At 34.6% G+C, this 27,669-nt stretch overlaps 1 protein-coding gene across 1 annotated transcript in view; it reads right to left on the reverse strand.

Moving 5' to 3' along the window:
- Positions 1–5,216: 5,216 nt before the first annotated feature.
- Positions 5,217–27,669, reverse strand: part of LOC150075975 (trafficking kinesin-binding protein 1-like) — a gene marked incomplete at its 5' end in the record, with an annotated part of 323,798 nt that continues 301,345 nt past the window's right edge. The window contains 2 exons of the mRNA XM_090387224.1: positions 5,217–6,068; positions 26,661–26,841. Of these exons, the coding sequence (XP_090243350.1) occupies positions 5,322–6,068; positions 26,661–26,841 (928 nt within the window). The remainder of the gene's footprint in view (positions 6,069–26,660; positions 26,842–27,669) is intronic.

Here is a 27,669-nt window from a genome sequence, read left to right on the forward strand (position 1 = left end):
TAAACATGTTTTATAATTTGATTCAACACAATGGTAGTAGCCCTAAAATGTTCTTAATTAAGGTCATGATTTCCTTGATAAAAATCACATTATATTAATTCATGTTATCTATCTGCTAAATGTATGTCAATTACAAAGCTGTACATCTTAAGGCAATTTTATGGTAAATAATGTATTAGAAAACAGTAGTGGTAATATTAATTTTATTGTACTACAGAAAAAAAAAAGCTAAATATTATTATTGTAAATTAATATATAAAATTAAACTATTTCAGATTATTTTTAACATAAACTACAAACTATAATAAATAAAATTGGTCCTACTACCACAGCATAAACCTAAACTTGGGAAAAAAAAGAAAAAAAAAAGTATAATAGAAACATCAAATAATATCACTTACATAAATATAAACATGAAATTTATTCAGATGATAAATATTCAGTTTTCAAAATGTACTAAAATCCACTCAACCATAACACTGAGAGGACATAGTTTAAGCAAAAAGAGAGAGAAAAAAAAAATTCTATAAAAGAATCGCCTAACTTAAAAAAAAAACAAAACAACAACTATTCTGCAAAATCATTGTTGGATACCATTAAAATTTGGACAAATTGATTTAATAAACATAACTCATGGTTTAAAAAAAAAAAACAACTATATCTAAACCAACTTGTTTACTGTGCATTATAATAATCTTCTAAATTTAAATGGCCTACAATTAAGCTCTTCATAACATCTAACAAACAAATAACACAACCTGTTGTATATTTAATATAGCCAACTGTATTACAACCTTAGTGACAAGGTGGAATGCTATCTTTCTTCTACTTGAAGCTTACACCATAATCGGGTATAAACTAGTTAAGAAATATATTTGGTATATCTTTCTGTTTTCCCAAATAGCAAGAATGTAAATAAGTAGCAAAGGCACATGAATATAATATGATGGACACAGCTACAATATCGAACAAAAGAGAATTTGATGTAAGCTCATTATGAAAATGCAATTTAAAGATCTAAAAAGCTTTGTTGCTAAAAAAAAAAAAAAAAAAACACCGCAGTGTAGGAGATGTTTTCCTTTCTTTCTAAAGGGTGCCTTCAATCTGTATGGTTGTCAAACATTAGGATATTCTGCTATAATCTTCATACACTGAGTGGTTGACACACCAGGATTTACTTTTTAGTGCAGTGCACTAAAGCAAGAAACTTCCAGGTGTATTACTATAGACCTATATGACAAGTAGTAGATTCAGAACTTTGGGGACCCTAAACAAGAAATTCAAACTACACTCAAATTCAAAGTATTCTTAGAAATAAAAAATGGATTTAAATAAGAAGCAGATATACAAGGTAATATCTGACATGTGCTGAATATAACCAATAATATGCTTTTCATTTATCTATTAAATATTGGCGTAGATAGACCATAGACAGCTCAAACGAAAACTACATTTGTAGTGTAAAGGCATCGTTTTAGTTGTATCTCATATTGTGATCATCCTTCACAACACATTACCATGTACTGCACTCTCTTGAATAAGTAACGCTTCTCTAATAGAGAAGACTATTGTTACTTATTCTTGGTGGGCACCACCACCAAGATGGCAACATTTCAAGGTTAATTGGCCTTTCATCGGTGGGTGAGCAGGTACCCTGGTATTGCTATCATGACATTCCAGTTGCAAAGTTAATTCCACAATATGAGAGATGCCAAAAGGTGTATGTGATAATACTATAATAAATATAAATGCAACAAGGCATAATACTATAAGAGCTTAAAATTATCTATTAAATATTGGTGTAGATACATCATAGATAGCTCTTAAACAAAAACTAAGAATGTAGTTTTCATTTAAGTGTAGTAGTAGTAGTTTAGTTATTCGTAGTACTCTGGGTGGTGGTGCCCACTGAGAATAAGTAACAATAGTCTTCTCTATTAGAGAAACGTTACTTATTCAAGGTGGTGCAGTACATGGTAACTCGTTGTGAAGGATGATCTCAATATGAGATAAAACTAAAACGATGTCTTTACACTACGAATGTAGTTTTCGTTTAAAAGCTATCTATGGTGTATCTACACCAGGGGTGGGCAAAAGGTGGCTGGATACGGCCAGCTGAGGCATTCTATCCAGCCTGCAGGACTCTAAAGGAGCATACGAAAAAAAAATCCCATAGTCCAGTCTAGTTAAAGAGATTTGAAAATTGGAAATGTAAGAGGTTTGAAAAGCACTAGGAATTATAAAATAAAAACAGTGTCTTTATTCCTAGAATTCTACTCACCCTTTAGAAAGTACTATACTGAGAACTTCTTGCTTGCCTTTTTCTTTCATATCAAGATATACTTCATAGAAATTTGTGAGTCATAATGCTGTCCCTTAGCAAAGGTTTCTGAAACCATCTGTGAGTTGTTTCAAATCTTCATCAAATTTGAAAAACAAACTGTTTCACTTCCCAACTTTGAGAACTCGTGAGGGGAAGATATTTCAAGACAGTCTGGATAAATATAGTGAAACTGTAATGAATTTGCATGGAGAATTTAAGGAGATTTGAAAATTTCAAAAAAATTGAAAAAACACTGTGCTAATATCTTCAAGTCTTTCTTTTCCAATTCAGGAGTGCCTGCCAGATGCTCAGTTGGAATTGATTGATTTACAGTCCGATGACAGAATAAAAGAAAATTTCCGGAGCTTGCCTTTAATTAAATTTTATTCTTCACTTTGTCAGAAGAAATTCAAAAATGTAAGAACATTGGCCCAGAAAATGATGATTATTTTTGGCTCGATTAATATTTGTGAAAAAAATATTTTTTAACATGAATGCTGCCATAACTGCCCACACACTGATGAATTTTAACAAAAATAGATATCGATCACATATGACAGACTCCAATCTTCAAGCACTTCTAAGAATTTCTTCAAATGGACTTGGACGTAGATAAAATAGAAAAGGATAATCTTCGATATCACAGATCTTAAAGCTTATTTTTTCTGCAGATTTTCTTGACATATTTAAAATTCAATATTATCTTAAATGTTTGTTTTTCTTTAATTTATTTATCAAAGTTCAATTCATTCAACATTGAATTATGTATTTTTCTGTATGAAAAATAAATTCCATAAAAAATAAATTGTTTACTAATGTATTTTTTTAATTGAATTCACCCTTTTTCAATCGAATCTTTCTTAAAAATATCAAAATCCGAATTTCTGCATAATTACATAGCTACAACCACAGTTGTTACTGCAAAGCAAAAGGGTTTAATTTTTCTGTTCAATGAAAAATAAATTGGGATTGATACAGCTAAATAATTATGCTATATTTAATTATATAATGCTGCATTTTTTTACAGACTGTATTTAACAATATGCAAACACACTTAATGAAAAAATAAGACATTGGGGAAGTTTTCACACAAACACAGGCCTACGGACAGGTGTGCAGATAGGTGACTGGCCCACAAGGGAAAACAATTGCCCACCCCTGATTGACACCAATATTTAATAGATAAGCTCTTATAGTATTATGACTTGTTGCATTTATATTTATTATAGCTTTTCATTTATGGATATGCTTGCTAATTCCTGTGAGATATATGAGAATTTTTTTTTCCTTTTTTCTTTTTTTTTTTTGTAGTTCTTCTGTTTTAAAAATTGTAAGATATATCCCATAATTTTTAAGATGTAAGATATTAGTGGTGATATTTAACAGACGTGGCTGAAAAAAAAATAAAATAAAATTTCTATGGATTAACTAGTTCACAAAAGTTTAATTAGTTAATTGTTTAAGACTCATAAATTAGCAATTAAATTTTACTATAGTTGTGTTCCATTAAACTACTGAAATTAGGATTATATCAAAATTTAAATAATATTGCAAATAAACAAATCAACTTTCTACGAACATAGGATCCTCCATATATTTCTCAAACCTCTGGCACAGCAGGTGCCAACCACCAAGTATAGCTAATTAATAAAAATAAATAACAATTATATATATATATATCACATTTCCACTAAATGTTTCAAGTATTACTCTTGCCAGTGTAACAAAAAGTAATTTATAAGCACAATTCACAAAACATAAATTATGAATGGAAAAATGCCACCTAGTCCATCACAAGAAATTTCAGCTGTAAATTCATAAATTAACCAATCACATACAAAATTAATGTTGAAATAAATTCTTGAATAATGATATGATCAACAATTTGATGTAACGACATTTCAACATGCTTGCTTAGCATTACAATACAGAACAAGCTTATAATCTATTATTTTCAAATATAATATAATATGATGAAAATTTTATGTGAGGAATAACTAACTTACTAACTTTAAAAAAAATTAAAATAAGGAAAAGTTCATAAGTTCAAAATGAGTTATTCTATAGTGAAATATAATTCCTCGATAAAGATTTTTTAAATCCCCTAACTGTTCTGTTTAAAATATAAAAATTAATGTTAAATTTGATGATTGCAAAAGTTTGTTACTTTCTCCCTTAGAATATTTCCTTTGTTTTCCCTGATTATATAATTTTAATATAAAATTCCTGATTATATATTTTAATACAGACCTTAAGGATACATTTTTACTAAGTGATTGGTAGCAGTACATACCTGTAACTAGTTATCTATATTCTTTTGTTGCACCAACCTACTATGCATCTTATATAATTAATACATTTGATAGTTTTTAGTATAATGTAGATTCAATAGTTTATAACTAAGAACACGATGCAAATTCAGTTAAGTACTCAACTGATTCATTACATGATGTAATACAGAGACCTTTCAGGTTATGCAAAAAAAAAAAAAAAAAAAACAGCAAAAAAATTTAATACAATGTGACATGAAAGCAGTGATATGTATTTATGTGTTTTCAACGGGGCAATTACAACAAAATTCTGGCAAAAACCTGTCTTATTTTAGAGTTAAAGTTTTTCCTGTTATATTACCTTATACTGTACAATACAAGTCCTAGCTGAAGACAGCATTTTATAAGCAGCCTGTTCAACACTTCTGTTCAACAATTCTCCCCTTTGTTTCTTTTTCTTTCCTTTCTTTTTTTTTAATACAAGAAAAAGCTACATGTGTTGTTTTCTGGAATGCATTATGTACATTACTGGAAGCATTTCTAGTATACTAACCATTATAAAATCTATACAATAATTTCCAGTCTTATACTTTTCTGTATACAGTACCCATTTCAAACTTCAACTATGCAGACTACCTCACAAAAAGAGTGAGCAAACAAAGTCATAGCAAGGAAACAAAAACAATACTTTGTAGCAAAAATGGCTAAAATTTAATAACAAGAATATATCATATATAGCCACCTTTCCTCAAAGTGCGTAGAGGGCCAACTGTTCCAACATCAGGACTACTAGGCGTCATGTTACGGAGACTATTCAATTGAAGCACTGGATTTGGCATTCGAGATAAAGGGGGTGCAACAGCTGGAATCAGTCCCATTGCAACTGGACTCTTAACTATTCCAAGAGGTGGTACATAACCCCATGGTTTTGAAAGGACAGTAGAAGAGGTGGTTGGAGGAATTTGGGAACTAGGTGCTTCTTGTTTAATTTCTTTCAAAGCCATTCGTGGCTTCATTGTTAAATATGTTTGAGATGATTTGACAGCTGACTCAGCCTCAGACCTGGTTATTTTTCTTGTTACTGTAAGTGGTTCACTATCCTCTAATGTCCTGAAATTTGAATGGACTGGACTGGGGGTCGATTTCCTATTCGATGAATTGGATGAAACTGCAACAGAAGTTGGTGACAGAGAAGCAGTAGTTGACATGATATTTTCAAGACCAATACGATTTAGTTTTTCAAGAAGGCCAATTCTAGAAATAATAGGCTCTTTAGCATCTTCTGAAACAATATTTTCAGATTGGGTCGATGTGAAAGATTTAGATTTCCGAGATTTTTTCAGCAAATGTAACCCTCTGGCTATGGAAGAACTACCAACTAAGTCTGGAACTTTCACTGCAAAAAATGGTGGTGGTGGAGTAGGAGGAGGAGAACCTTCAGGAGATGGTGCCGGAGTAGGAGTAGGAGACACAACCTGTTAAAAATAGTAAGAGTCTTTAAAACAATGTCTTGTTATTCCTCTTAAAACAATTAATAAAATAAGATATATTAATGTCCTTCATAAGGATAAATTCCATATTGAGGATTTAGTTTCTATTGAAAACGCAAGCAAAAATTAACTCTTGAAAGCTGTTTAATTAAAACATTATGTATCAACTATAATTTAATCAACAATCAAATAAATAAAATAAATTCTAAAGTAAAGTAAATTCGAAGATTAATGCAGTCTAATGCATAAATCTAATAAATGTACTAAGATTCTTTTAACCATTAAGAGGAAATGATTACAAAGAATCTTGTTTAATCTTTTTTAGATATTGCTTATCAATGCAAGAACAAACAGTATTACGGTAGACTGTTGAAATAATGGCACCCCAAATAACACTGAGATCGGATGTATACATACAGCGCAGATGTCTTGCAGTGCCGAAAAAAGAAAACGGCAAGTTGCATGATTAGTGTTTTTGTTAACATTTGCCATTTTCAAAGTGAATTCTGTACTGATATCACAGATTATACCACTTTTGCATTTATTTTAAATTAAACCCCCCCTCACTATGGCTCCTAAAGTTAATAAGCCTCATACTGAGAAGAAAAGAACAACAACAACATTAAAGCTTAGTGACAAACTCAATATAATCCAAACGATTACATTAGGGTCACCCGGAATGTTAATCCATATACCCATATGTATTGTGTCTGTAAATTGCACATGTTCTCTGCTCGATTTGCCTGTTTTTCTGGATGAAAAAGCCACCCCAGTTTCTGGTGGAAAACCCTTGCTATCTATGCCTGAAACTGACAACTCAGCCACAGAGTTAAAAAAAAGCCTATAAAAGTTTGTTGCATCATCGACGGAATTTGAACCCAGGCCTTTTTTTCACCCATGGGGGGGGGGTAACGGTACCACTGTGCTACCCGTGCAGACTAAACTTGATATAATAAAGAAAATAGAATGGGGTGTAAGCAGAAGTGTATTAATGGCAGAATATAGCATTGGAACGTCAACATGTTTATTTATTTATTTTTTTATGTGCAGTTAATAAAATTGCATTCTTAATCTCTCTATTTCTTATTTGGCCTCATTATTTCTGCATTAAATACATTAAAAATAAAACTTTTTAGATAACGGAAAAATCGAAATAACAGCACCTTGAATCCCCGAAGGTGTCATTATTCTGAAAGTCTACGGTATATGACAACAGTAAACTGCAATGTTCGACATCCTATACCACAATTTTTATTAGAATACCAGTGTCGTGTCTTAGCAGCATCGAAGATGAAAATTTCTCACAAGGCAACAATTTCAACGATGAGCACGCTGCTAAAGTAGTTTTCTCCAACTGCCAACAATTTAGAACAGACTTTAGAACGTCTACAAGCCTCTTTATAAAGCACTAGACCTTGTATTAGTAGTGACAAATGAAGCAAGAAAGCAAGTTCAATCAAATCACCTCACAGGCGCCTTGTATCGAGATTGATGAGGAGAACTAAGGAGTGCTCTTATCAAGAAAGGCTTCAAGTAAGCACACCCCTTAGTTCTCCTCACCAATTTCATTACCCTTCTCTACACCTATTTCAGCAGATATACATTCCTAAAATGAGGCCTCCAGATCTGTAGGCAGTACTCAAGATGTGGCTTGACCATTTCCTGATACAATAGGATAATCACATCCTTATCCCTGCTAGAAAAATTCCTGTACATCATTGACAAAACCCCATGAGCTGTTCTGGCAGCCTGTCTACACTACTCAAGGAACTTCATATCTCACTGCACAATCATCCCCCAGGTCTTTTTCATTTTTCACTACCCTGAGTGTAATACCACAGAGCTGATATGTTACTCTGGAGTTACTGTTACCCATATACAGTATTTACTTTGTATTTGTCAATTTTAAACTTCAACTGCCATTTTGCAGCCCATCTTCCTAATTTTTCTGTATCCTTTTAGTTACATTCCATCATTACTCTCATTAACCATCCTGCTAACCTTTGTATCATCTGAAAACTTGGACATTAAGCCTCATATGTCTTCATCAATATCATTAATAAATATAGAAAACAATGTGCACAACACTGAATCCTGGAAAACTCCACTGCCCACGAAGAGCAGTGTCCATTGATTACCACTCTGTCTTCTCCCAATCAATCAGTCCTTTATCCAAAGTAGTAACTTGCCCTTAATGCCACAATGCTTCAATATGTACAGCAGTCTTATGTTGGATTTATTGGATGATTGTTTTCTACAGCAACATGTTCGGGAGGCAATTACAGGGAGTAGTACTCTTGATCTGATAATTAGCAGTGATTATTCATGCATTAAGAATTTGCAAATAAACGAACCACTGGGTGACAGTGATCACAATGTACTGATGTGGGATTTACTTAAAGATGTAACTACCATCAAGATTAAAGTGAAGGGCTTTTGCTGTCATAAAGGTGATTACAGGAGTCTCAGGCAGGTTTTAAATTGTATACAGTGGGATCAACTGATGATGTTACCAATGTTGAATTCTAAATGGGAAGTGTTCAGGGAGTAAGTCTTGGAGGCTACTAGGCTTTTCATACCAACTAAGAAATACTGTTCAAGGTTTAGGCCTAAACGGATGTCAGATGAATTAATGAGGCTCATGGCAGAGAAGAAAATGCTCATGGCAGAGAAGAAAAATGTGTGCGATGCATATAAATTATCAAGCAACACAGAAGACTATGGCAGATATAAAATAGTCTAGATAACAGACTAGGTTAGGCATGTGAAAGCAGATTACGAGAAATCTTTGGCAAAGGATGCAAAGAAAAAAAGAAAAGTTACTTAAGTTACTTAGGTGAACTCTAGAAGGAAAGGGATGAATCAAATTGGACCACGTAACGTAGATGGGTTGACTATTGATGATCATGCTCAGGTAGCTGATAAACTGAATGAGTATTTTGCATCTGCATTCACACATGAAGAGTTATTCAATGAGGTGAGTGCCAGAAGTTTATCAGACTCTAACAGGCAGCTAAGTGATTTTGTAATAACTAAGAGCAAAGTGGAGGAGAAATTGTTGAAGTTAAATGTAAGGAAGGCACCTGGTGTGGACGGGATCTATCCAGTTATATTAGAGGAAGCAGCAAAGGAAGTAAGCAAACCCATGGCCAAAATTATGAGAATTTCCTTGGACTCAGAAGAGGTCCCCATGGATTGGAGGTGTGCAAATGTATCACCAATTCACAAAGGGGGTTCAAAGGGCGACTCAAGTAACTACAGACCTGCTTGTTTAACTTTTTTCTGGGGAAAATAATGGAATCGCTGGTTAAACAAGCATTGCAGGATCATCTATACAAGACTGCAGTAATAGTTAAGACACAGCTTGGGTTTGTTAAAGGAAGGTCTTGTCTGACAAATTTAACTGGATACTACGATGTGGTCGCAATGGAACTGGATGCAAAAAATAATTTTGATATCATATACAGTAAATACCCGCTATTCGCGGGGGTTACGTTCCTGAGAAATGCCGCGAATACTGAGTTATGGCTCCCATAGTAATAAAGGGGTTCCGTTCCAAAGTATTAAATATTTAAGAACAACTTGTCTAAAATTTTGTCTATATAGTTTTTGTCTATGTATGTATTATATGTACCTTCATAATATGACTATGTACATAGACAGTACATAGTGAAATGCAAGCATATGGCATCGAAATGAAAATAAGAAACAATTTAATATTAAATGTAATATTTATTAGAAATTTCAAACAAATCTTTCACACCAGCGCATTTGCTAGCTAAAAAACTTATCCCGCCGGTGCTATCACCAGTTTCGCTAAAGTGTTGATAAAGGAGTTTTGCCTTTTTACGAATGATGAGTGAACTTAATGGAATTTTATTTTGAGTTCGGTTTTCAATCCACAGATTTAAAGCCTTTTCCATTTTTTCTAATTTAACATGAGTTACAGAGCAAATTTTTGAAGCAATTAGTGCGATTTCACGGACACTACAGCAGATTTTTTCTTCCGATTACGATTGATCATTAGTCAACGGTGCGATTGATCGTGCCGTTGACTAATTGATTTTATAATATTTTGCCACTGAGGAGACACCTTCACCATTAGAAATTTTATCTAATAACTTAATTTTATTCGCTAATGTCATCACCTTCTTTGATCTTTTCACATTTCCCTTGTTATTCGTAGCCATATTTCTGTACGGGTCAGAAAGAACTTGTCCACAATAAAGTCACTTTCTTCCGTTAACACACTCAAAAAAGTCTGTTTTACACTGCAAAATGGTAGATTTATCACTTTTGTAAGCATATCAATTTATAAATTGATAAATTTATTCAATTTATAAGCATATAAATTAAAAGCAAATGATGAAACCTTTCATGATAAACGCATAACACATACTGAAAAAGGATTAGCGAGAAACATCCACGCTCGCGATTTTGTCACTGCTCTCCCACCACCCACTGAGCGCTGTTTTGACTGGGGAAGATAATTTTAGCCACGCCCATGTTTTTTTATGCGGAAAATATTCATGATGCTTTAAAATTCACATTTTTTAAGGTTTCATTTTATATTAAATCAGCAACCGCGAATAGTGGGGGTTTACTGTACTTGTATTTCAGAAAAGCTTTTGATACTGTTGCACATGGAAGCCTGCTGTGCAAATTTGAGTGGTATGGCATTAAGGGTAAGTTGCTACAATGGATAAAGGGATAATTGAGTGGGAGATGAGAGAGAGAGAGAGAGTGGAGATCCCCAGGGTTCAGTGATGGGCCCAACGTTGTTTTGTGTATTCATAAATGATATTGATGAAGGCATATCAAGCTTAATGTCCGAGTTTGAAGGTGATACAAAAGTTGACAGGGTTGTTAACGACAGTAAAGACAGTATGCTACTACAACTGGATCTAGATAAGTTGGGCAAATGGGCTGAGAAGTGGCAACTGAAGTTTAACATTGACAAATGCAAAGTACTGCATACGGGTAGCAATAACCCAAGAGAAACGTACTAGCTGTGTGGTACTACACTCAGGAAAGTAGAAAGTGAAAAAGACCTGGGGGTAATTGTGCAGTGAGATATGAAGTTCTTTGAGCAGTGCAGAAGGGCTGCTAAGGCAGATTATGGAGTCTTGTCAATTATATACAGAAATTTTGCTAGCTGGGACAGGGAGGTGATTATCCCATTGTAAAAGGCAATGGTCAGGCCACACCTTTAGTACTGTGTACAGGTCTGGAGGCCTCATTTTAGGAAGGATGTAGAGTTCCTAGAACGAGTACAGTGAAGGGCAACAAGATTGGTGAGGGGATCAAAGGGATGCTCTTACCAAGAAAGGATTAAGTTCTGCAAACTGCAACACCTGGAGAGTAGGCACATGAGGTGATCTGATTGAGGTGTATAAGGTCTTGAATGGGCTGAGCAAGCTGAATGCTGATGGGATTCTTCCACTTGCTCAGATTAAGAACCTAAGGGGGCATAGATTCAAATTGAGGAAAGACAGTTGTAGAATAGATGTGCAGAAATTTGCCTTTAGCCAGCAGGCAGTTGATTGGTGGAACAGACTTCCATCTCTTGTTGTGGAAGCTGATAGCCTAAATAAATTTAAGGCTGAGCTGGACAGGCATTTAGAATGAATGGAAGGATGAAATGGGAGGTTTTTTTTTTTTGGTGGATTCTGCATAAGCTTGCTTTCTTGCATTGTATGCCTCTACTAATGCTAATGTGCAACAGTATCAAAAGCTTTCCTGAAATCCAAATATATCATATCGAAATTATTCTTTGCATGTACATTAGAGCATCAGTTATCCAGAATAATTGATGTTAGACTTCTTTCGAATAGCTAAATTTTACGGATAATCGAAGTGGAAAATTTTCCAGATGAGTTTTCGGTAAGATAAATTAAATTTATTTTTACCTTTTTTTCTTTTTTTTTTTTTTTTTATGTGAACCCCAAACACGAGAGGTATTAGAACCTATAGTACTTAGTACCGTGCTTGCGTTGGAGGTTGAGAAGATGAAAGAAGATATTTGTTGACATTGGACTTGAACGTCTGTAGATTGTAATCTTCAGAAAATACGTATGAAGGAAGGTTATTCCAGAAAACAGCAGTTGAATGAATAAATGAGGAAGATGAAAAGTTGGTTCTGTGGGTTTGAAGTTGGACAGTAAATGGATGTTGGCTGGTGGCGGCACGTGTTCGGACTGTTTTGAAAGAGAGAGAGTGGGAATTATAGAAGCCAATTCAGAAAACAGTGCCTATGAAAGTATCTGTAGAAGAGGCATGCAGCAGAAACAGTACGTCTATGAGAAAGCAAGTGGAGAGACTCTGTTAGAGATGAATCATTAATTAACCTAACTGCCCTCTTCTGAATGGAATCAAGAAGCCTGAGAGAGGTTTTGGGGGCACCACCCCAGATGTGGGAACAATATTCCATAGCAGGGCGGATTTGCGATTTATACAGAGTGAGCAGCTGTTTGGAAGAAAAGTACCGCCGAGAGCGAAAGAGAAAACCAAGTTTTTTAGATGCAGAGGAAGCAATATTTGTAATGTGCTTGTGCCAAGAGAGATTAGAAGTCAGGGTAATCCCCAAAAGAGATATATCATTTTGCCTAGAAATCGGAGCGTCACTAAACATAAGCATAGGAGCAGAAGAATCCTTTTTGCGAGATATAAGACAAGACTGAGTTTTAGAAGGGTTGAAATCAACTAAGTTGTCTTTGCCCCACTGGAGAATTACCTGAAGATCGGCATTTAAGGAATTGGTAGCAGATTTTCGAGAAATTGAAGCTTATTGAGCAGGACAAGGTTTCTCAAAATGGAAAGTGGAATGCAATGTGCTATCATCGGCAAAACTATGGATAGGATTTCCAGTCAATGGAAGAAGGTCATTAATATACAAGAGGAAAAGAGTGGGGGAAAGAACTGAACCTTGGGGGACACCAGCATTAGTGGAGAATTTAGAAGACAGAGAGCCATCTACCATCACCCTCAGTGAGCGATCAGAGAGAAAACTGGATAACCAATTACTAAAAACAGTTGGCAAACCATAAGATGGAAGCTTGTTTAGAAGACTTTTATGCCAAACACGATCAAAAGCCTTTGAGATGTCAAGACCAACTACTTGTATTTCATCGAACCTTTCCATTGAATTAGTCCATAAATGGGTAACATAAGGCAGAATATCACCAGTGGATCGACACTGATGGAATCCATACTGGTGATCGTTGATCAGACGGAGGGTTTCTAGGTAGTTTAAGAGTTGGCGGTTAATTGATTTCTCCACTACTTTAGAAAGAGAAGAAGTAATTGCAATGGGACGATAATTGGATGGGAGGGATTTGTCACCCTTTTTAGGAACTGGCTGGATATGAGCAAATTTCCAAGCAGAAGGAAAAACACCTTTGGAATAAGAAAGTGAAAAAAGGCGGCAAAGAATAGGAGTAAGTTCAGGAGCACAGGTTTTGAGAACAAGTGGAGAAATACCATCAGGACCTGGAGCTTTCTTAGCATCAAGATTCATCAAAATCCTTCTGATATCCTTTTGACGGAAGACCACAGGAGGCATTGAATGGAGCGTGTTGGGAATGGTGGGAAGTGTTTTACCAAGATCATTAATACATGAGCTGGAAGAAAAATGGGATGCTAGCAGGTCAGCTTTATCCTTGGCTGAAGTGACAACAGAACCATCTGGTTTGGACAGAGGTGGGAGCAGAGATGGGCAAAAGTTGCGGCCAAAGCATTGGCAAGAGACCAGAATGCTCGGCTACCATTAGGGCAAGAAGCAAGTTTTCTACTCTTAGCCTGTTCAAACTCTAGTTTGGACTGATTAATAACTGCTTTACAATTGTTGCAAGCATTTGTGTAGGCAGAAAATATGATACTGAAGAATTAGAAACAAGCCAATTACGATATGCAACATTCTTCTCTTGAACAGCCTTAGCACATTTATTGGAAAAGCAAGGTTTAGATAAAGGACAAGATTTTAAAGTGGAGTGTGGGATAAAGGATTCCATTCCTGCAAGAATAATTTCACTGACACGATCTCAGAAAACGTTGACATCAGAAGTTTTGAAACAGTAATCCGACCATGGAAAAGAAGAAAAGTCTCGCAGGTCATTCCATTTTGCATTCTTGTAATGCCAAACAACACGAGGTTGGGAATAGCCATGAGATAAAGGTTCCATTGGAGAAGAGACAATCACCAAGTTGTGATCTGAAGTGCCTAAAGGACCTCTCACTTCAACCGTGTACTTAGAAGGGTTGTTTGAGAAAAGATCAAGCGTATTGGCTGTATGATTAGGATTGTCTGGTATTCTTGTAGATAAATGAACAATCTGTGCTAGGTCATTAGTAACTGCAAAAGCCTCAGCATCCCGACCTGCTGGTTCGGTGTGACTAGAAAACGGAAGCCAGCTGGAGTTGTGAACATTAAAATCACCAAGGAAAATTACCTCACTGTTAGGAAAGTTGGCCTGGAGAAAGTCAAGTTGCAAAGAGAGGAAGTCAAAGAGCTCCACATGATTAATGGAGTTGGGAGAACAGTAGAGACAACAGATGAATTTGACACAATGAGGTAGAGAGATTTTAAGCCAGAGAAGATCAAAGAAGGAGATTCCAAATTGCCAAGTCTCTGACAGGGAATATCAGAACGGACATATGCACAAGTACCACCTTTGAGACAAAATGAATCATACAGCGAATAATTTGGGCATCTGAGATGAGCAGTAGTTGAATCAACCAATAACTGAGATTCTGTCTGAAAAATTACAGGGGTTTTGGCAGACTGTAAGTGGAAATGGACATTGTTGAGATTAGAATTGAGACCACGTATATTTGTGAAATGAATTAGGAAGTGGTTGGGAGGTTTAGATCCTTTTGCAGATAAGCTTGCTCTATTAGTTTGACAATTCATGGTGTATTCAATAGTAAGAAAAAGTGGGTGGGACATGCTGTATGAAGTACTGAAATTTTTGGATATGGCATACACGTGGTAAGAATATACCCAGATCCTTGACATAACGTGGCCTCCCTACAATGCTCCCTTCATACACACTACTCGGACTCCCTCCACTCACTATCTGGCAGAGTAGAGGTAGCAAGATTATACACTAGCTGATTCGGAAGCCTCCTAGAGAGTTACCAATAGGTTCGGTCCGGTGTACTAACTAGCGGCCGGCCTGCGAATTAAATAAGATTAATTAAATAAAATATATATATAAACCAATCCAAGAAAACAAATATCTATCCAGGCATTTTTATGATTTTTATACAAAACAGGAAAATTAGAAAGATTTTTAAATCCTCTTGGTTTTTTCGAATTACCTATAACAAGCACAGACAATCTGCCCGTCCCAGTGGCATTATTTGCACACATAGCAATTGTAACTCGCCCTTTTCTCATCTTAAAACTTGGTGCAGGCATTTCTCTTTTAGTGGCTAGGGTTTTTCTCTGTAATGCTTTCCATAATAATCCCATCTCATCAACGTTATAAATATTTTCTTTCTCATAATTTGCTATAACTGAAGCTTTACTTTTGAAGGACACCACTGCCAATTCATCTGCAGAAAGTTTCTCGCCTTGAATATCTATTTCATGTATACCGTGTATCAGTGTTAAGTTTTTCAACCAACCCGTGCTTGCCTTAAGATCTTCATTACCTATTAATTTTCGATTAAAATCCAAGGTTTTTCACACAACATTGAGTCAGACGCTGGTTCACCTAAACTTCACTTCTGGAAATGGAAAAAAAAAAAAAAAAACCCCACAAATAAGGTGCACTCTCTAAAGCGGCAGTTTCAGGTTTCAACATCTTTTTCCTGCTAGATCCTCCTTCGCTATCCATAATTGACACAAATTCTGTTATGCACTGGAATTTTTTCTTTGTGTCGTAAATTGTTGAAGTCCTCACATTAAACTCTTTGGAGAAATTTCCTAAAATTTCACCTTTTCTAATTCTATTAATAATTTTTGTTTTTTGTCGCAATGTTAAAACGTGTTTTCTTTTCGTTCACATTTTACTGTAAAAAAATGAGAAAAATAATAAATTGCACAGTTTCCAGCTGATATTATTCTGACCGAATCTGGAGCTAAACTAATCTGAAATTCACTCATGGTTTCTGAGAAAACCCAGTAATCTGTGATATTTTTCTAAAGTGCATTTCTGAAGGCCACATAGAATTCTAGAGGTCACAACCATAAAACAAAAACAAAATTGCGGTTTTTGGTTTATTGGGCTTTTTGTTTGTACAATTTGTTATAAATGGGTAGTAAACTCGATCTTTCGCTTATTAGAATCAAAATTTAATTTGCAAATGTGATCACTATAACCGGAGCTTACTGTACTATTGTTAATAAATAATAAAAAAAAAAAAAAAAAAAAGATCAGCTTTTGAAATTATTCTGGATAACTGACATTCTACTGTAGTTCCTTTGTTACTGTATCACTGCATTACCCAATTAGATTGTTCAGACAAAATTTCCCCCTAACAAACCCACACCGTGACTATGCAAACCCCAGGGGCTCACATCTGGTGAGTATGGGCTTGGCACACCCAGGGTCCTGAGCCAGATATCATTATTCTTCTCACCTCTTTCTTAGTGATTCCCTTCTACTTCTCTCTCTGTGTCTGTCTGTTAGGATAACTCAATATATTTTTTTTTTTTGGCTGGTGCAGCATAAGCCTCAGGCTTCCTTACACCATATGGCTAATAATAATAATAATAATAATATTATACAGTAGAGCATCGAAAATCCAAATATTAATAATCCAAACAAGCCAGCATTTATTATTATTATTTTTTATGCTGGTGCCATAAAATAATTACAGTAAGCACCGGTTATTGTGATCATGTTTGCAAATTGAATTTTGATTCTATTAAAAGGTAATGCTAATGAGTGAAAATCGGAGGAATGAGATCCATAGGCTATGAAAATGAAGATAAAAAGCACCAATTTATACTTTTACCTTACTAATTAACAAAATTAAATGATACATGAAAATCAACAAACAAACTGAATGCTGTCCAACTCAACTACTCTTGCAGAAATGTCCAAATTTGCTGAAAAGAGTAAGAGATCTGGCAATAAAGAAACAAAGTTAGAAAATGGCGCAGCAAAAAATAAGTAATTATTTTTGTTAAAGGCCTATTCGTATGTGCAATTGTCGCTGAAAGTTCTATTTGTTTTGTTACCTATGAATAAAATTACGCAAGTACAACTTAGTGTTGTTATTTCTAAACTTACTAAACCTTTTATTTTTTAGTCTCCAGAACAGTATTTTTGATAAGTTCGAAAATCTGAACAAATCGGAAGTTCGAACTACCCCCAGTCCCAATTAGTTAGGATTATCGACACTATACTGTATAATTGAATTCCTGTTTAGATGTCCTGCATTGTTTCTTTAATGAGTGACACCATTATTTTACCTAGAAAAAAGTTAAGCTAACATGTCTATAATTACTCATGCCACATTTTGATTCCACTTTATGAATTTGGGATGCAATTGCAAATGTCTAGTCCATTATTTTCTTTAGAAGATCAATAAATTTACATACTTCATGCTTCTATTTCTTAAGTACAGAGATTATATGTAATGGTGTGTGAGATGTAATGATTTATGTACCAACATTGAGCCATGATGATGAAGAGGATGAAGAAATGTACGCCAAAATTGTGTCTTCTAGATAAGCAGAAAACCCACTACACTATCATTATGGGGGACTTCAATGCTAAGGTTGGAAAGAGACAAAACAGCACTGAAAGGAGAACTATAGGAAATTTTGGAATTGGCGAAAGAAATGAAAGACTTGGGGAATTTGCAGAATTTCAAGGAATGAACACTTTTTTTTAAAGTAAAGGGATATGGAGGAGCCCAAAATGGGTTAACAACTAACGAAATATACTTCATCCTCACTAACAGAAGATATATCATGAATGATGTTACTGTCCTGAACAAGGTAAATGTTGGAAGTGATCACAGAATGGCAAGATGCACACTTGATATAGATGTAAGAAAAGAAAGTTTTTTCTGACTCGAATAAATAATACGAAGGTCTTTGAGATAACAGAAGAGGAGAAAAAGCAGTATGTACTGGAACTTAAGAACAAGTTTGAGCTTCTGCAGACTGTTCAAGACCAAAATAATCATGAGGACTACTACAACTTTCTGAAAGTGATAAAGCCCAAGAAACCTAGAGGTAAAAAGAAATCCAAAGAAGAAACAGACTCAGAGAGGACATAAGAAGATTTAATACAAGAAAAGTAGAACAAGCATTAAGGGAAAACAAAGGATTTAAATCGGCAGCCATGAGCAGTAATACAGAAAGACAAATGATACCGAAACTGGTGTACTTATAAACAGCAGAGAAGGCTACTATAGATAATTATACAAGGAGCAAGGGAATGATGCCAGCAGTGGGGAAGATGGATCACAAATTAGTAACACATACGACATACCCGATATCCTTCCTGATGAGGAAGAACATGCGTTGAAGAAAATGAAGAATCAGAAAGCCCCAGGGGAAGTTGAAGTTACTGTAGAGTTGTTAAAACTGAGAGGAAGAAATGTGACAGAGAAACTGGCAAGACTCTTCACAAAATGCATTAGAAAAGGCATCACGCCTAAGAAGTGGAATAATGCAACCATAGTTTTGCTGCATAAAAATGGAGATAAGTCAGAAAATGGAAATTAGACCAATTAGCTTCTTATCCCAAATCTACAAGTTGTTCACATGGGTCATTACTAACAGATTAGAAAGAATACTTGATGAGAATCAACCGAAAGAGCAAGCTGGCTTTAGGACAGGATTCTCAACTATGAATCATCTTCACGTAATATCACAGCTAATGGAAAAAGCAAATGAATATAAAACACCATTATGCCTGGCATTTGTGGATTATGAAAACGTATTTGACTCCATACAGCATAAAGGCAATGTTTCGGACACTGGAAAAACAAGGCATAGATACCCCATATATTATGATTTTGAAGAAAATATATGAGAATGCTACCTCCTGTATTAGACTAGACAAATACAGTAGAAAATTTAAAATTGAGAAAGGAGTTCGACAAGGAGACACAATATCTCCAAAGTTGTTTACTGCTACCCTTGAGGAAGCTTTCAGAAGATTAGACTGGTCGCAGAAAAGAGTCAATGTGAATGGAGAGTACCTAAACCATTTACGATTTGCAGATGACAATGTGATCGTAAGCCATGACCCCAAAGAACTAGAGGAAAATCTTAATCAGTTGTGCAGAGTTAGTAAGGATTTCGGACTAAAGATGAATATGGCAAAAACAAAAGTAATGATGAACAAGTTGTTTTTGTTATTTGGTTTTTAGAAGCATTAGCAACTAAGGGCATATTGCTCCGGATATGCGGTGGTCATTCCCTGACCTTTCTGCATCCTCCGTATTTGGTGGTCACGGGCTCGAGCCCCGGTCTAATCAAGAAGCGTGTGTTACACACTGCTGCTCCTGCCCACCTGGCTACAGAGGTGCCGATGAACAAGTATGCCACAGAAAGGGATATAATCATTGAAGGAGCAGTAATTGAAAAGGTGGATTCACATACTTATATGGGACAAGTCTAGCTGTAATAATGATAAATGGCTGGAAGTCAAGAGAAGAATAAATTTCGGATGGATAGTGTTCAGGAAATATAGTCACATACTGAGAAGCAATATCCAAATTTGTCTAAAACATAAAATAATGAACCAATGTATACTCCCCAAAAGAATGGAAGAGAAACTGAGAACTACACAGTGAAGAATGGAACGAATTATATTAGGAATGAGACTGTTAGATAAGAAGAGAAACTCGTGGATTAGGCAGCAAACTCAAGTAAAGGACATTCTTATCAAAACTAAAGAACTAAAATGGTCTTGGGCAGGACACACAGCTCGAGGACACGATGATAGATGGACTATTTTTTTTTTTTTTTTTTGATTTGGTAGTTGTTGGCGCATCGGCTTCTGTGGCCATATTGCACCTCCCAAGGTTTTTGCAGTACTTTGATCCAAGCCCGAGGCGGGAATCGAACTCGCGACCTTTGGGTTGCTGGGCAGGTACTTTACCCACTCGGCTAGCCCGGTCGGCGATAGATGGACTAAGAAAATAACAAAATGGTACTCAAGAGGAGCTAGAAGAAAATCTGGAAGACAACGACGGAAATGGACAGATGAAATTCATGAGTTTGTGGGTAGTAAATAGATGGCCATTGCACAAAACGGAAGGAACTGGAGAGGCCTTCATCCTTCAGTGGATTGAAAATGGCTGATGATGTGTGAGAAATACTTTATTTATGAAGTATACTTTGTCTTTACTATATGTCATCAGCAATGCTTCTGCAAATGAATAGCACTGAACACATTCTGCCTGGCTTCTTTGGCAGGAATGTAACTATGCTACCTTTCATTTAAAGGTAGTACAAAATGATATTCTGATCATATTCTTCATCTAATTTCTCACACAAAGTTTCAAGATTTGCTTCATGATTAACTAAGTTTAACAGTTGAATCAAACAGTCTTTCATAATTTAAGTTTTATCTCTCTGCATTCTTTCTACATGTCAGCATGTGAACACAGTTGCAGAAGTGTAAGCATGTGTTTTTTCCTCTCTCTGTCTGTCTGTCTGTAACTGCATTGGTGCCAATGTACTCAGTTAAACAGTAAGCTACTGGAAGAGAATGTTTTTTTTTTTTTAGTTTAAAAGTGCAGCATAATTTCTAGAGTAAAAATCACAACTATAATGGATAAATTCTGCCCCCTCCCATACAAGTGCAAATATTACCTTTTCTTATGATCTAACATTAATAATTACTCTGTATTATAATTATCAAAATATGTTTAGTTTTTACTTACAAAAGGAACAATATTTAGCAATATTTTGCCATTCCCCCCCCCACATAAGAAATCATTCTTAAGCAATTATGCATTAACAACTAATGTATATTAAACTGATAATGCATTTCTTCTACACAAAGGAGTTACCAAAGGGTTTAATACAAAAATTCTTATCGTCACCAATATGCTTTTTTATTGAAATACTCTGCTTTTTTTTTTTTTTTTAATGTATTGTACTGTATTGGCATGCTTGTCTTTGTAAAAGGGACACTGTGGTCAAGCTTCTGCACATCTAATATCAGATGTATAGAAGTTTGTCTTCAGCCAGTGGACAGTTTGAATGAATTCAAGGAAGAACCAGACAAACTATTGGGAGGGGATGGGCAGCCTCATCATTGCATATTCAATGCTAAATGTTTAGGCAACCACCCTGTTGCCTAAACATAAATGTAATATTTTGAGTTGGCTTCTTTCTTTCTTTTTTTTTTTGTGTACTGTGACTTTTGGCTCACCCTATACAGGGTCACAGTACAGGTAACCCTCGTACAACACAGTAGTTAGGTTCCTATAAAATCTCATGTAGTGCGAAACCATATTATACGGGACTAAGTAACATATACGACAAAAGGGTTTATTGACATAGTACAAAAGAGAGGGGGGGGAGTTATGTTCCAAGAGCTAACAAAAATACACCATCTTGTTAACAAAACTGACAAAAATACACCATTCTATATTTTGCGTATCTTCTGCTCTCTTTAAAAAATCATTAATTTGGGTGTTTCCTTTTGCTTGACAGATCTTTGTAATTTCATTTTATGGAACAAAGCATTTTTGAAGCTCCCTTTTGAACTTTCGGCTCCTTTCAGTCGAAGAATCTTAATTCAAAAAATAAGATTCTAATTGCTTGGCTAACTTTATGCCTTTTGGTATACTTTTTAGTGCAAAATTTGGAAGTTCAGAATTTTCATCTGTGCTATCATCCTCTGAATTGATTTGCCTCCAATGCCATTTCCACAAAATCCATTTTGTCAGCCTCTTTTTCTACAAGAAATTCTTGAACGTCTTCAGTAATCATTTTTTTATTTATTTATTTTTTTATGGAGCATCAGTGACTAAGACTATGTTGCTCTGTGTGTTCAAACTGCGTGTGTTCTGAGGTTGATTTTCTATTTTTCTGGACGAAAAATCCGAATTTCCAGGAGAAAAACCATGCTACCTTCACCTCAGACCGACTAACTCAACTATGTTGTAAAAAATAACCATAAAAATTCCTCCTGTCATCAAGGATTCGAACTTTGGTCTTTTCCACCTGGGTGGGGTGACTACCAACTGTGCTACCCACGAGGGATTCATTAGTCATATCATCAAAATCTTCCCCTCCTACTGATTTAGAAAGTTCTATTATGGCATGGATTCCGTTTTATGTTGGTTCGGCCATATTTCCTGAATGAACTGACTCTGGCCATACATTTTTCCAACACGCATTTAATATTAACAGTTTTACTTCTTTGAGTGATGAACTATGATTCCAATACAGTCCACAATTGAAAAATTGTTTCCATGCCCATGTCTTCATCACTTTAGTTTTCCATCAATTCAATTAGGAATTAATTTTTTCCGAAATCCACTGTAACGATTTTCTGATGTATGAGTTTCAAAGGTAGATATAATGCCTTGATCTAATTAAAGAAGTTGTACTAGGGGTGGTAGGAACATTACTTCAACGTTTGGATGACTTAAATCTTTTGTATGGCCTGGACCTTTTGGACGTTATCCAATAGTAATAACACTTTGAAATCTAGATTTTACCACAAGTTCAATAGCACATAAACAAGGATTTCTGTGCTATTGGGATTTCTCAATAATTTTTTTTTTTTTTGCAGAAAAATTAGCAAGCCAAAAGCGGGGATTCACAAAAAAGAATGGAAATATTGAAAAATAATTACATCCAACATAATAGCAGAGTTTTTCCCTGCACAAAAGCTCAAAAATACTGCTTTATGCGAGGTTGCCAAAATTCTCTAACCGCGTTATATTAGTATTGTGTTGTGCGATGATTTCCGCACTTTATCAATTGTGTTAGAGCGAAACCATGTTATATGGGGGTTGCCTGTACCCACACAAAAAAAAAAAAAAAAAAAAACACCTCTCAAAATGTTATATTTATAAAGCTTTTTTTTTTTTTTTTTTTTTTTTTATGCTGGAAGAAGTCAAGTTTTATATGCACCATGGCTGAAATAAAATCTGATGATAGAATTATTTCAGTAAAAATTTATTGCATGCATTCAAAGTGACAATAATCCAAACAGAATGCCCAAGTAGTCTGATTCTTCATTGTTCTCTCTCTCACTCTCTCTCTCTCTCTCAAATAATTAAACATTTTGAGAAGACAGCAAGTGTTGTTTATCTCCCTAAAGGTAGAATATATTCAACTCAAACGAAAGAAAATTCTGCAAGTATTATTCAAACTCTTTATCGAACCTGTTCCTAAAAATCTACAAGTTTCCAAGTGAGCTGAAAGTACTCAAAACTTTAATAAGAAAAATTTTAGGATTCAAGATACAAACTTAATGAGAATTATCCGATAAGAGCTGAATTCACAGTAAAGTTTCTCTAGATGTAAGAAATAATGAAAATTTGCCCGATGAAATTTCGATCTGATGAAGCAATTTTCAAGATCAATAGATGTTAACTAACACAATTTGTATTTAATAGCCACTAGGAATCCAATATTCAAGCTGAAAAGTAATTAAACTGTCAAGTTATTGTTATCTGAGTCAAAATTTGTTTTGAGAGGATTGTTAGACAATTTTTTTTGCTAAGCAGGTAGGCTTGCTAGAAGAAACCCCATTTTATAACCTTGAAAATTAGAAAAGTAATTCAAATTGTTCACTTTTTGATTCTACCTTTATTTTCAAATCTATTATGAACACAATTGTGAAAAAACTCTTTTTATATTGAAAACATATTTTTAATTAATTTTTTAAAATAAAACCATCTTCTATCATGCTTTACACACGTGCTCTGTCCATGTAGTTTATTGCCACCCACATTTGAGCTTTATCTTCACTGTTAGCATGTTGAGAAGAGCACATGCTATGGCTAGAGTAACTCACACTATCTGAGAAGGTAACTGTGAAATGAAAAGCCCACATGCTTCAATAATTGGATGAGAGAGATGCTGTTAATTTTAAATTTTTGTTTATCAATACTTGCATATAATTATCAAGAATAGGCTTAAAGAAAACTTTTTCATGGCCAAATTTATTCAATAATAAAATTGATGTTGGTGTCATGTATAGATTTTTTTAAAATTTAAATGGCTATTGCATATGCTATACAAAGGCATGCACATTAGAGGGTTAAGAGACTCCATCTGTAACAGGAGTCTGTGGCAGCTTAATTAATACAATTTTTGCTTTTTGCACTCATTCAGAGAAGTCTGATGTTGAATCCTGTCAATTACCAAAAGAATTTTGAAAGAAATCTTTAATTAGGGATCAGTTCACTAATCTTGAGCAGAGGAAGTAAGATTTTCATGTGTTATGCAATGGTTTCACTTTGCCTTCTGCATTTGTGCGTCTGTTTTTATATTCCACTGTGTTCAAGTCTGAGTTGCATTGTATCTTGTGCAGAGTGAAAAATTCCCTTGAACAACTCTTTAGGCAAGTTCTCAGAAAAAAGCAGGAAGCAAGTGAGGAGGAGGAGGAAACCTAATAAAGAAAGCTTCATACCATGATTCAGATAGAAATGTTGAAAAGAAAGAATTAACTAAAGAATTTTCCAAAATAAGATGTGCTACGCACAGGAGTTTACAAAAATATGCCAAAACACTGCTTTCCTACATTGAGGTTAAGAGACACCATTTTGAAATTTAACATAACTCTCTGTAGAACCATAAAAAAATTTGGGTTTGTTAAATAATAAAAATTTAGTTTCTATTATGTTTCTATACTTTTCCAGAGAAGACAAAGTATAGCCTAACTATTTTGGTGTACACTTATTTAAAATATGGTATATCAATTGTCTCCTTTTAATCTCATTTTAGTAAAAGTGTAAGTAGTTTGTCAGTTCACATACTTTTTGTACACATTACCTTACAGCCATTAGGAATTTTTGCTATTCTAAAAGTCTTTTTTTAGTCTTCGAAAGCATATCAACTGTTGTTCACAAAAATTTGTTCTGTAACTAAACATATCACAATAACAAATGCAACAGTGCGCTCTCTCTCTCACTCAGTGGCAGGTGTTTACTTTTGAAAGTTTCCCCATTTGAATTTTTTTTTTAAATCTCATATTTATGCAAACTACAAACCTGAGTTTCCCACTGCTACCTGCACATTCCTCTTCTATTTAAAATACAGTACTGTATTCAATTTTAGGTAGTGCAGGTATCAGCTTTTTCACTCATTTCACGTTGCCAAGTGTTTGGAGGTAATAAAGCAATTACAAAATAATTATTTTGGATATAAAAATGCTGTACTAAAGATATTAGTTGCTCCTATTACCCAATACAGTGGTAGAATGAGCAACTATCTATTGCTTTTCATTCCACCTCCCAAAAGCTAAATGGTGTTTAAAGTAAACAACAAGTCTGCTTTTGGATTTTTATTTATTTTGGTCATGCCTATTAGAAGGCTAACTTGACTTTTGATTCTTATAACCAAAAATATGATTTCAATAACAAACAAAAACACAGTGAATTCTAGATCGCCTGGTATTACTGGTATCACATTGAGACATATACATTCCTCTGTGGAGGTAATAGTACCACAAACTAACAATTGCAGCATGGCCAACTTCGGAATTCATACACTTTTGAATGCTGCAATATGTGGGATATATCCAGAATGACTAACAGTCCTGCCAATGTGATAGTGCAAGAGGAGAATTTGGCTGATGCAAAATGACTTGACTTTGCTGAAATTTTACATACAATGTACAACTTTAAGCCCTGACTATCATATATATTAGCATATTAGACACTGAAGAAGCAGCTTTAGCTATTATCACTGTCCACAACAAAACCTTTAGGTGTCACCATGCCAAGTTCGATGGATACTGGCCAAATAGTTTGGGAGGAGTTAGTAAAGAAGAAAACAAGCAATTATTGGGTAAAAGATAAAAATATTTATGTTATATAAAAAATATGAAATTTAAAAGCTGTACAGTAGGAAAGGGCAAGGCAGTCTACTTCAGCATGAAGATCTAAATTCTTAATAAAATAGTGGTAGTATGGTAGATTGTAAAAGGTGTACTACAAAAAGAACAATGAAATGAAGCTAATACTAGTAAATATGTGAAGCTATACTAACAAGTCCATGAAAGTGAATTCTGAAATTTGCAACTGAACTAAAGCCATCATGAACCTCTAAAAGAAGAATTTTAGAGTGCACTAATTCGAGCCCTGAAAACTCAAATTATTCCAGGCCCACGATAAATATGACTTTGAGAATGTAAGCAATATTTCAATGGAAATATTGCTTACACATTAAAAAGGAAAGTACCTCATCACTTGTGGCCACATACCTGTATTTTGATTAAAAAACAGAGGAAGGAGATTCAACAATAGTTACTAGTTATATTTCCTTTATCTCCCTCATCACTTCTCTCAGGAATATTTTTTGTAACAATACTAACAATTCATGTAACAATTAAAGGAAATGATAGTAATTCAATTTCTACAACACAGATTACTTATGAAGGGGGTAAACACTTATTTTAAAAGTGCACTTACTTTATGACGATCTGCAACTGCAGTAGGCACCATGGCATGAATTCCTCTTTCATTTAAAAGTTTGGCTAAGCCTAGTGTGGTGCTAAAAGTGCTTGTAGCCCTCTCTCTTTGTTGCTGCTGTGGACTATTGAGAGAAGGAGGCTCAGACATTATTCGTGAAGCAAGCTGTAGTGTTGGATAGCTATAAAAAAGTAATTTTATGTATCCTTTCCTACTTAAAACAACAAGGAAATTATAAATAATGTCTGTGTCACTCTTCAACGATACTGCTAAAGAAGTTATACATAGTGTAATTTTACATTTTAATGTCAAGAAAAATATACTGCAGTGTATTTATATATCCAAGTATTGAAAAATTTCATCATCTTCAACTAGGATTATCAAATTGAGGTAAAACAAAAATCAGCAAGCTACTTAGTTTATTCTTATCAAATTAGTATCACTTTTTTTTTTTTTAAATCACAGGATTTAATGATTTTAAAGTGAATGTCACAAAAACGAAAGTTACAAATTTCTTAATTCTTTTATTTTATAACTAACAAAAGGGCTTTATTTTAACATGTGTGGTGAAAAAAAAGTCACTTTATTAAGGTATTTCTTTCATCAACAGAAACATTAAGTTGCTCAATGTAAATTTAACTGACTTACCTTTGGGAAAACACACCTGATATTTATCTTTCAGAGCTATAACTGCATGTTGTTACTAATGTATTTCTGAGTATGCTTAGCATATAGTCTTTTAGCACATAGACCACCCCCGACCCATCCATACACACAAAAAATTAATTAAGCAAATTAGGTCACAGGACCATAGATACTATTCCACATTTTGCAAATGACCAACCCAAAAATTATAATCAAGGAAATTGCATACCTCAAGAGTGAATGTGGTGGTCATTGTGCCAGAAATACAGTTAATCAAAACCAATATAATATTGTAAATTGGGAAAGGCAAATCAAAAAGGTGTTGGTCCAGATATCTATTCCATCAAAGATATCTGGACCAACA

This window comes from Mastigoproctus giganteus, chromosome 13 (assembly GCF_048544385.1).
Source record: "Mastigoproctus giganteus isolate SK-2022 chromosome 13, ASM4854438v1, whole genome shotgun sequence".
NCBI classification, from domain to species: domain Eukaryota; kingdom Metazoa; phylum Arthropoda; class Arachnida; order Uropygi; family Thelyphonidae; genus Mastigoproctus; species Mastigoproctus giganteus.